A 12,135-nucleotide genomic window follows, 5' to 3' on the forward strand; every position below is an offset into this window, starting at 1 on the left:
CCTCATTCTCTCCCACCAAAACCCTTCCGAGTATTTTTCTTTAATTATCCCATAAAGAATTCATTGTTTTTCCCTCTAGGTGCCCTAGAACCTTAATCCCTATTAATAGTTATTATAATCCAACCTTTATTAAAATTAACTTATCTTTCCAAACTAGGATGTGAACCTCTTAGGATCAGGTGCAATGTTTAATTCATTGTCATATGATCAACAGTCCTAACACATTCTATCCCATATGGGATGCTCTAAATATATGTTAAGGTTTTTAGAGATAATTTACATGCTGCTCTACAAAGAATATCTCTACAATTAAAAGTTATTCTACTACAGTTGCTTCTCATTTTTATTTTTTGCTTTTTGGGTCACACCTGGCAATGCACAGGGGTTACTCCTGGCTCATGCACTCAGGAATTACTCCTGGCAGTGCTCAGAGGACCATATGGGATGCTGGGAGTTGAACCCGGGTAGGCCGTGTTGCAAGGCAAATGCCCTACCCGCTGTGCTATTGCTCCAGCCCGGCTTCTCGTTTTTTAGACTTCATGTTTGTGAACTTCCCACTTGCTAAAATTTATCTATAAAACCAAAATGAATACTCATAGCACTTTCACAGCTATTACTCACTTGCAGAATGGAGAAACAGTTGAGTAGTTGGATTAGACTAGGGCTGGAGAGATAGCACAGCGGGTAGGACGTCTGCCTTGCACGCGGCCAACCCGGGTTCGATTCCTTTGCCCCTCGGAGAGCCAGGCAAGCTACCTAGAATATCTCGCCCACACGGCAAAGACTGACAAGCTATCCGTGATGTATTCGATATGCCAAAAACAGTAACGACAAGTCTCACAATTTGTTGTGAGACCTTACTGGTGCCCGCTTGAGTTGGGTCAGACATGAACATTCTCTGCTAACTTCAAAGAAAGTGATGCTCAAATTTATGTTTCTGCTCTAATACTCTGAAGAAGTTAGTGGTCTACTCAGTATCAAGTTTTTTCACTTCTGTATTCTTTGTTGGTGGTCTTTCAGTTTAAAATAGAGCCTAAGTGTTGCGCTCATGTTTTGAAGGTTATGGGGAGTTGAGTTTCGGTTTGTTTGTTTTTTTTTGCTTTTTGGGCGACACCCGGCAATGCTTAGGTGGTTACTGCTGGCTCTGCACTCAAGAATCATTCCTGGTGGTGCTTGGGGAACCATAGAATGCTGGAGATCAAACCTAGGTCAGCCATGTGTAATACAAAAAGCCCTACTCACTGAACTATTGCTCTGGCTTCTGTGCTGATGTTTCATCTAGAGTTCTTAAATTCAAGGAGGCTATAAGATAACTTTTTCAGTTTTTTGTCTTTTTTTTTTGTCTTTTTGGGTTATACCCATCAATGCTCCTGGTGGCTCTGCACTTAGGAATCACTCCTGGCATTGCTTTGGGGGACCATGTGGTATGGCAGGGATGGAATCGGGTCGGCTACAAGCAAGGCAAATGCCCTACCCTCTGTACTATCGCTCCAGACCTATAGGTTCTGGCTGTAAATTGTTCTATGAAGAAAAATATATGTGCTAAATAAGTTCTGTTACAATTCTATTGACCCCGAGTTCAAAATTCATTAATCATCTTTATTAAAATAGGAGTCTTTAAACAGAAATGCACATAACAAAATTATTTATCAATGGAAGATATGACAAAAACCTAATCTTGTATTTCTCATTTTAGTATATACTAATTCATGACTTAGTAACACATTTATGATTAAACATCCTCTCATACCAATCTCCCTGCACTTCTGCTTTCTTGGCAGTCACACCCACGAACTGCCTCTGGGTGCCATTTAAGCACATTAACGGCCATGATCCAGATTCACAAATGAATCTTGGAAGAGAACAGCATGCTGGAGAGATTCCTCCAGACCCCCAAATCACCAACCAGTTTAAAAAAAAAAAGTAACTCCTGTACAAGTATCCTAGGAAAAAATTATAGAATTCCACGTAGAAGACAATCTTGATACATACACACACACACACACACACACAAACATACACACATATGTATTAGCACACAAGACTCAAACTCTAATAACATGTTAATGATCTCTAATTCTGGGACTTAATGCCTCCAAAAGGAAATACAACAATTTTCACACTTTCCTCTAAGGAAAACTTTTCGGATTATTTTTAGTCAATTATTCTTAACAAGCAATACAAAATAAATTATTCAGCATATACCTTTGGAGTAGGCTTGGGTGGTGTTGGGAAAACTCAAAATAAAGGTGGTGGGAAGGTGTAATGGTGGTGGGATTGGTGCTGAAATATTGAATGTAATCAATTACTGTGAGCAACTCTTTGAAAATAAAAATAAATTCCCTCTCAATCACATCAAAACTTTACCCACACCAGAGATTCACTCTAGTTTTTGGCTTATTTACTCAGTTATGTTTACATCTGGCAGTGCTTAGGGATCACCCCCAATCAGGCAATGCCAGGATTAAACTCATGGCCTCACATATTCAAGGCAGATGCTCTACTATAAGAGCACTTCTCATATCCCCCTTTCTAGTTTTATCTTTAGTATAAAAGTGGATAGCAAGTCACCAATCCATTATAATTGTTCTTTATCCATCATAACCCTCCATGTTCAATAAAACAAAGTGAGGACCAGAGAGATAGTATAGAGGCTAGGGCACTTGGTTTGCATATGGTTCTCTAAGTCCAGCAGGAGAGATCCCTGAGCACGGAGCCAGAAATAAGCCCTGGACACAGCCAGGTGTGGACCGAAAACAGGAGAAAACAAAATAAACAAAAGAAGTTTAAGTAATCAGGTTCCCGCTGAACTCCTTTTAACAGCAAAGCAGATGTGGAAAGATCAGGAAAGATGTGGAAATCATCAGGAACGGTGATTGCTATTCATGTGGTCAAATCTGGTTTGATCCCAGACTATGGCCGTGAGCCCCACAAACACCACCAAGAGTAATTCCCTGAGCACTGAACCAGGTGTAGCCCACTCCTCATCCCAAAATAGATATATACCAAAGCAAAATGAAAATACATCAATTATAAAGAGGTCAGTAATTTATCTTGACAATGAATCACAAAGAAATTTTCTTGACAATAAGTCATCAAAGAAATGTGCAAATTCCTAGAAGATATGAATTATATACTATTAGCACCCAACAGGGGCTGGTGCGATAGCACAGCGGGTAGGGCTCCCTACACCTCCACTACCTCCACTACCCAGCCGCTGCCATGCTCTAGGATGCTTTCCAGACCATAAGACACTTAACACCCATCTCCAGGATTGCCACACCATATTTGATAGGATCCATGGAAACACCTACAAGGGCAATTAGAGGCCGCCCCAAAAGCCTCTATCCCTCTCGGAGAACCTGGCAAGCTACCGAGAGTATTCCACCCGCACGGCAGAGCCGTTGTGTATTTGATATGCCAAAACCAGTAATTACAATGGGTCTCATTCCCCTGACACTGAAGGAGCACGCGACAGGGATGAATGGAGATGTTCTGGTGCCCGCTCGAGCAAATCGATGATTAACAGGAAGTCAAGTGATCAAGTGACTATTAGCACCCAACAGGGGCTGGAGCGATAGCACAGTGGGTAGGGCGTTTGCCTTGCACGCAGTCAACATGACCGATCCAAGTTCGATTCCTCCGCCCCTCTCAGAGAGCCCGGCAAGCTACCAAGAGTATCTAGGCCGCACGGCAAAGCCTAGCAATCTACCTGTGATGTATTTGATATGCCAAACACAGTAACAACCTCCTCACAATGGAGGTATTTCAATTAGGATGTAAGATTTTTAAATCTTTGTTTTACAAAAATCAAACATATCATTTAAAATAGACCTTAAAAAAAATAAGGTTAAAGAAAACTTAATGAAAAGTACTTTTGGTCCGATTCTTTTTGTAGTTCTCTGTTAAGTTCATCGATGCGCTGTTGTAGTTTTTTACGTCTTTGTTCTGGTGGCAAATGACTGAAATCTTCTAATGCTGGGCCCTGAAAAGAGAATCTAAATCAATAAAAAAGGTATTTTAAGAATTTTATATTTTAAATATTCCAGCTATAAGAATGCATTTTAATTCCATATTAATTCCTTGAAAATGTTCTACATGTATATGCATTTAACTTTATTGAAGGAGCTCAAATTCCAGTTCATGATTCATTTAAAAAATCATGAACTAGAACAGGTTATCACCTGAAATTACTGTCAAGTATAAATACATGAAAATTATTTTACAGACAGAATTACTATGGCATATTTCTCATATCTTAGCAGGTTTTGAATAAATACATATGAGTCTTCTTATGGCAACAACAACAACATGGAAACACATGACATTTCTCATCAAAAAAATACTTTTTAAAAAAATAACATTTTATCACATTACCAAGTCAAAACATGACATTTATAATATTACAAATGTTCAAACTAAAAATGAGGTTCATATATTTAACTTACCTCAAAAATATTCTAATATATTTAATGTTGCATCTAGTCTTTGAATGTATACATTTATTAAACCATTCATTGGGTTCAAACAGACCTGACTATTCAAAAGAATAAGGCAGAGCTATCCACTGAGTGAAATGTTAAGTAGAAATTATATTCAAGTAGGGGTATATAATTTTTAATTATCCTTTAGTACAAATAAGTAACATACCTCAGTTATTCCTCAAAGGTATAATCCAATAAAAGATATAATCATTCTGTAAGAAGGATGCTCAATGCTTGGTCTTTTTAATGCTTTGAAATTCAAGAAACTATATCACCCAAGAAAAAGTGCTTGTTCTTAAAAATAAACTTTGTATTTAAATGTTTTTCTCCTCTTAAATGCTAATCACATGTGAATCATATTACTCAGATTATCATATTAGAGTATACAACAGAGCTAGTACTAGCAACTATTGATCCATTTAATTTACACCCATATTTAGGTGAGTTTTTACATACTCCAAAAACTGAGGACACCTATCATTATTCTCTCTTTCCTAAGAGAAATAAATTCTCAAACAAACACATCTTTGCTCTCTGATGTGCTTTTAATATGTGTTAAATACTTTTATTTAACTTTAAATAATGATTAAGATAAAACTTTTAGGGTAAACTATGATCAAATGTAACATTTAGTAACAGAACCTCTAGTATTTTTTCAGAGGAGTGTAAACATTATAAGCACCTAATAAGCTTGCCTTTTAAAAGTAATGCATCTTGTCTAAGTATCTTTTTTTTTAATCTGACCAGTAACCAAAATAAGAAATCTGTCATGTAACTAAATCTGACAAACACATGAATGTCAATTTTCCTTCTAACAAACAAACAAACAAAAAAAACCCAAAAACACCACACAAGATTTATTTAATTGTTGTGGGGGCCATACTCCTATAAGCATAGCTCAAATCCAGCAGTGCTTGGAGGACCAGCACTACTTAAAGAAGCCTGTGGTGCTGGAGATTGAACTCAAGGCCAATTCTCTACTTCTTGAGTTGCATCCTGGCCCTACAAGGTTCCTTTAAATTTAGAGGTCAATTACCAACATAAATTGTCACGTTTAATCTAAACATGTTTTAAAATTTGTATTGTGTCTGGTGTATGCATGTACATTAGAGACAAAATCTTCCAATCCGTATTTTCTAAATATTTAGTTTTCAAAGATACTGAAGCAAAGAAACATATTTCATTGCAGTTTTTAAAATAGTATTATACAATAAAATCACTCCAATTTCCAATTGTACCTAATTAAATCTTCTTTAAGCTTATAAATAATAGACAAAGGTACTTCCATTTCTAATATCCCGTCTACAAACTACTATTTCATAGAATATGAAAACTAAACTACCCACTCCTGTGAATGTAAAGAAGGAAGACTTTAGAAGTATTTAAGAACCTCTCCTGCCACAAGAAAATTTATAAAAGGCTAAGTGATACAGAATGGTCTATGTTTCAAAAATAAGAAACTAAGCAAGCATACATTAATTTTCAGGATAGGAATTCATAATTTGCTCTAGTAAATTGGTTTCAATAAATATATAAAGGACCACCATCAACACACACACACATACACACACAATTTAGGTTATATATAATTCTTCTCAACAATACAAAAGGAGAAAACGCTAATGAGATTAGTAGAAATCAACTCAGCATTTTTGTAAAATCCAATGTTTCATGTAGTAAACTACAAATAAAAGTTATCTTATGTTTTAAAAAGCCATTAGAATTTTCCTTCCATATGTACATGAATTTTTGTTATACCATCTAATTTTGAAAATGCTTAACTATAATTTTAATCTCTGGAATATGACAAGTACTCTACCTAGTTGCAATTTAAGAACTCAATGGGCTTATATTATTTTCAAATTTTTATGACATTAAGAAGTATTTATATATATATATGTTGGACTATGGAATAAATTATAAAAAGGCACATACAAGGTGAAAAATGTGGAGATGTACCTTACTACTTGTTTGAATTTAAAAAGCAATGTTTTGAGATTACTTAATGTTGGCACAGTATATATAGATCAGCACATAAGGCTTACCATCTTCACCGACCACTGATTAGTTCAATGGAAAACAGAAAGAAATGGCAAATTATTTACATGAAACCATTAATACAAAAGATGCAATAACCTGTATGATTTTTTACAATATTGAAAAATCATGTATATTCCACATTCAAACAATTATGCCAGAAAAACAACCTTAAGCACATTTTTTGAAATGTAAATCACTTGCAAATTAAAACAAAATAAAATTTAAAAAAAAAGACATTCATGATAATGGGCAGATATTTTCTAAGAGCAACTAAAACTCAACGGTAAACAATAGTTTATTAGTTATGTATTTTGTTCAAGAGGATTTTTAGGTAAGTGGATTTTATCTACATAGCATTTCATTCTCTTAATACTAATACTTAAGAAGTTGAATACAAAAGATCTAATATTAACCTTTTTGTTTAATTTGAAGGCTACATCCAGCAGTTCTTGCTCAGGGGACCAAGGGTTCTGAAGGTCAAACCTGGGCTACCTGTATGCACATTGACATGTCTCTCCACACCAACATTATCCATTTTAAAAGTAATAATATTAAAAAGTGTAATACCCTCTAGTATATTAACATAATTAAGACAATTTTTATTATAATATTTAATTTTTAATTTAAAAATATCATGGTGAGAGTAAGAAAAAATTTTTTCAGGTATTAAGTTTTTAAGGTGCTCTAAGTATAAAATGCATTTAAAAACAATACTATCAAAATAAGTTTTCAAAATACAGATATAGTACAGCCGGTAGGGCATTTGCCTTACACGCGGCCAATCCGGGTTTGATTCCTCCATCCCTCTCGGAGAGTCCGGCAAGCTACCAAGAGTATCCTGCCGCCTGCATTGCAGAGTCTGGCAAGCTACCCTTGACATATTGGATGTGCCAAAAAACAGTAACAAGTCTCACAAAGGAGATGTTACTGTTGCCCGCTCTAGCAAACTGATGAACAACAGGACTATAGTGCAGTGCTACATATCTTCTCCAATAGATACAAATATATTGGTTTAATTTGTCTTTGAAGATACAGTTTTTATTTTTGAAAATTTTTTTTCAGTTTTCATTCTGAAATCATATGCTTAAAAAGCAACACCAATGATAGAACTTCAACTTCCATGACAGAAAATAAAAATGTACTCTTTCTAAAAATTTAATTTGAAAAACAAATTCTTCTTATATATCTCACATTCTGCTTATGTATATACAGCCCATATTTTATGGTGAGCAGTGTTCTGCAAACAGGCACTCATTTAGTACCCTAATTAAGAATACATGCGTGTGCATGCACACTCACACACATACACACACACTCCCTGTAACCCAGAATACACAATAGTTTTATAAAGGTAATTTTCACATTCATTGCATTTGATTAGCTGCCCCATACTTTAATTTTTTCCTTTTACTAAATTATATAGCTTGAGAAGTGGAAAGGGAGGCTGTTAGGTAGAAATTCACATAGAAAATTTTAATAAATAGCTATCAAAAATATCTACCCCTTATCTCTCATGAATTGGCCATAAATATCAATGGTTATGATGATAAGATGACATTTGCTGTTGATTATCTTTCCAAATTAAGCTTAACATTCTTCAGACTGTCAGTAGTTTCAGGGGATAAAAATCACAATGTATTTTGCTTTGACAAAATTCACAGTAAGGATATAGAAAATTCTAAAAAAATTAAATATTATTTTCAATAAATATTATCTTAAAATTATATGCAGGACAATGAATATTTGCCTTATCCTTATGATCATTTTTGCTAAATTTATGAGTTATGTAGACTACGATTCCAGCTTCTATGTAACTGTCCACTTTTGCAATGCCATAAATTGAACCTCAGAGCTTATGGCATGCATGCCAAGTCATGTGATATACTTTTGAGCTTTATCCCTGGTCTGTGATATAATTTTTTAAAAAATTCAAAACTGAAATATCAAGTGTTTCTTGTTTTTAGTATTATAGTTAAAAGAATGTATAATTTATTTTCAGTAGATTTGAGGATACAAATTTTTTTAAATTTTTTATAAAAATGTATCTTTTAAAAGCGATAGCACAGCAGTAGGGCATTTGCCTTGCATGCAGCCGACACGGCCGACCCGAGTTTGATTCCTCCGCCCCTCTCTCGGAGAGCCCGACAAGCTACCGAGAGTATCTCGCCCGCATGGCAGAGCCTGGCAAGCTACCCATGATGCATTCGATATGCCAAACACAGTAATAAGAAGTCTCACAATGGAGACATTACTGAGCCCACTCAAGCAAACTGATGAACAACGGGAGGACAGTGCAGTGCAGTGCATGTACTTACCATGTAAGTAGAAAATTTCACTTTATGTAACAAATATATAAGGGAGCTAATAACAAATTAGTAGCACTGTAGCACTGTCCTCCCATTGTTCATCGATTTGCTCGAGTGGGCCCAGTAACATCTCCATTGTGAGACTTGTTGTTACTGTGTTTGGCATATTGAATATGTAACAGGTAGCTTGCCAGGCTTTGCCGTGCGGGCGAGATACTCTCAATAGCTTGCTGGGCTCTCCGAGAGGAGAGAGGGGCGGAGGAATAGAACCTGGCCTGACCAGGTCAGCCATGTGCAAGGCAAACGCCCTACCCGCTATGCTATCACTCCAACCCAAATTAGCAAAATAATTAAAAATTTAAAGATATTAAAATCATGAAAACTATATTCTGCTAGATAAAAGCTTTCCAAAAAAACTGAAAATGCCTAAGATCATGGATAATTTAAGAAGAAAATATGGGCTACTGCTAGATAAATCTACCCTTAAAAAAGGCAACCCAATAAACTCAAATGAAATACCTAGAGTAAAAATAATTTACATCCATATTAAGTAGTTACGTCTGAGTATACATCAAATATATATTGAAACTTAAATCTTGAATGTCACACAAATTAAACTCTTATCCTTTAGAAAACATATACCACTAGCACTATCAAATATAAAATCTCTTCAATATAACACTCCTCATATCCCTGAAGGTACTAGGAACCACATATATACTATTTTTCTTTTTGAAAACAAAAACAGGGGTTGAAGGACAATATAGCGATTAAGGCATATGATAGGTTTGAAATCAACCCTGTTAAGAGTACCAACACCCCATGTGCCCGCGGCTATTGTCTGTGGAAGCCCTGGAAATCCCCGAGAACAGCAAGATGTTACTTTGGAGAACCCGCAGAACCACTGGGTGTCCCAATATCCCCAAAACCATAGGATCTAAGCATCCTCTGGCCCTTGCACTGAATAAGAATTGTAAGTAGGCAGAAACACCAGAGTCTAGTACTAGCACTGGGTCTGGTTCACCCACCAACCGATCTTCACAGCAGAGAACTGGATGGCCAGCCCAGTAACCCTAACAATGGGAGCTGCCATCTTAACCCAACCCAGAATAGCAGGATTGTCTTTCATATTTCCCAAAAGCATATCGCACATATGAACCTTATCCCTCCTTCATATCCCACAGACAGCACATGTTGGACTCTTGCATCGAGCACATCTAGAGTGGGCTTGACTTCCCCCAACCACAATGTGCCTATATTAATCCTAGTTCCAATCACCGATTCCCACAAAAACTTCACAAAGGTAGTACAGTAGTTAGAAATAACAGAACCCTAAATTAGTGGAGTAGTGGCAAAGCCAATGACACTGAAAGCCTTCCTAGAACACTTGCACAAAACTCTAAACAACTGATCAGTAACAACAAAATTGGTTGGGATAGTACTGACAGGGAAGGAAGTAACAACTAGCTCCCACAGAGAGCTCCCTGGTTTAGAGGGTTCGTAGGGTTATGGGGAGGGGGAACATACAAAGTAAATTAAACTCACCCCGACTGTAACAGATGCAACAGGGAAGCAGCATACACCCCCACAAATGTACTGAGCAAAGATTAAAAAAAAAAAGCCCAGAAGACTTAACCAGTACTAACAAGCTCTATAATCCTTAGATACAAACTTTATAGAGAGAACATATTGAGGAATATTTAATGAGCTCAAAGAAACAAACATATAATACAAGAAAGCATGAAATCAGAAATGAGAAAAATAGAATCAGAAGTGACAAACTGAAGAGTTTGGTAGGTGAAGTTAAAAAATTGAAGGCCCTGGCAGCAGCTGAAAATACAATCAGTGAACTCCAAGATTAGATGCAGGAAACCTCTAGAAAATAAGAGAATATGAAAAAAAACTCAAAATGAATAAACAGCATGCAAGAGAATTATGGGATGAGTTCAAGAGGAAAAAACATAAGAATCATAGGCATTCCCGAGGAATGAGAAGCAATCCAAGTTAGTCAAAGAAACTATGGTTGAGAAGCCCCCAGAGTTGAATAGTGCATACAAGCAGATTTAATAAAGCAGATACCAAAAAAGACCCAAGTAAAAATACTCCAAGACACATCACAATCAGAATGACAAAAGTCAAAGATAGAGATAAGAATATTGAAAGAAATATCAAAATATTTAAGTATCAAAAGATCAAAATTAAGAAATATCCAAAAAATTATATATGAAAGGAAATTACATATATTCCATTCCTCAAGACTTACAGCAAATTTATCAAGTGAGGCTCTGCAGGTCAGAAGGAAATGGTGGGAAATAGTTTTAAAAAAGCCAAAACAGAACCTCAATGATAAAGACATCTCACAAAGATTATTCCACCAAACTATCATTCAGATTTGAAGCAATGATACAAAGCTTCACAGATAAGCAACAGTTCAAGAACTTCTTAGCCTTGAAACTAACTTTGCAAGAAGCACTGAAGGGGCTTCTTAGAAAGCACAAATTTCACAAACACACCTAGATTCTACAAAATGATGGCAAAAAAACTTTGTATCAATAATCCCACTCAATGTTAATGACGTGAACTCATCAATCAAGACACAGAGTACCAGGATTGATCAGAAAACTGAACCCAACATTCTGCTGTCTACAAGAAATATATTTAAACACTCAGAGCAAACACAGTTTCAAAGGCTGAAAAACGTATTTTAAGCAAACAATTCCCTTTCAAAATCCAAGATGAAGCCAAAGAGATACTATAGTAGATAAGGTGTTTGCCTTGCTTGTAGCATACCTGGGGTTTGTCCCAGCAGCACACATGGTTATCTGAACCCCCACCAGGAGTGTTCTCTGAGCACAGAGCCAGGAGTTAGCCCTGAGAGGAGGTATGGCCAAAGAACAAAAACATAACAACAACAACAACAACAACAAAAGAGGGCCAGGGTGACCATACATCTGATAACAGACTGCAAATTTTACAAAATTGTATGGGACAGAGATGGTGTTCATTTCTTAATAATCAAGGAACTTAGATATAGAGAAGAATTCATAGAGCTAAATATTTATTCACTCAATGAAGGACTACTAAAATATCTGAAACAACTAATAGACCTGAAGGAAGATACTGACAATAACAGAATAGTAGTTGGAGACTTCAACACCACTTTATCACATCTAGATAAAATCAACTAGATTAAATCTCAATAAAATCAACTAGACTAAAACTCAATAAGGAAAAACCAGCTTTGAAAGAAGAAAAGGAGAGAGACAGACTTAGCAGATAGAGGGCTCTTCATCACCAAACAGTCA

At 36.0% G+C, this 12,135-nt stretch overlaps 1 protein-coding gene across 4 annotated transcripts in view; it reads right to left on the reverse strand.

Annotated features, from left to right (window-relative positions):
- FNBP1L (formin binding protein 1 like) overlaps nt 1-12,135 on the reverse strand; it is a 164,915-nt gene that overhangs the window by 11,204 nt on the left and 141,576 nt on the right. For 2 of the 4 annotated variants that reach the window (XM_056123733.1, XM_056123732.1), the window contains exons 12-13: nt 6,530-6,544; nt 3,876-3,985 (exon numbers count right to left, since the gene is read on the reverse strand). In XM_056123733.1, coding sequence (XP_055979708.1) covers nt 3,876-3,985; nt 6,530-6,544 — 125 coding nt within the window. The remainder of the gene's footprint in view (nt 1-3,875; nt 3,986-6,529; nt 6,545-12,135) is intronic. The other 2 variants (XM_056123735.1, XM_056123734.1) reach the window with 1 other exon arrangement.

The sequence above is a fragment of the Sorex fumeus genome, unplaced genomic scaffold (genome assembly GCF_029834395.1).
Source record: "Sorex fumeus unplaced genomic scaffold, SorFum_2.1 ptg000047l, whole genome shotgun sequence".
Classification (NCBI taxonomy): domain Eukaryota; kingdom Metazoa; phylum Chordata; class Mammalia; order Eulipotyphla; family Soricidae; genus Sorex; species Sorex fumeus.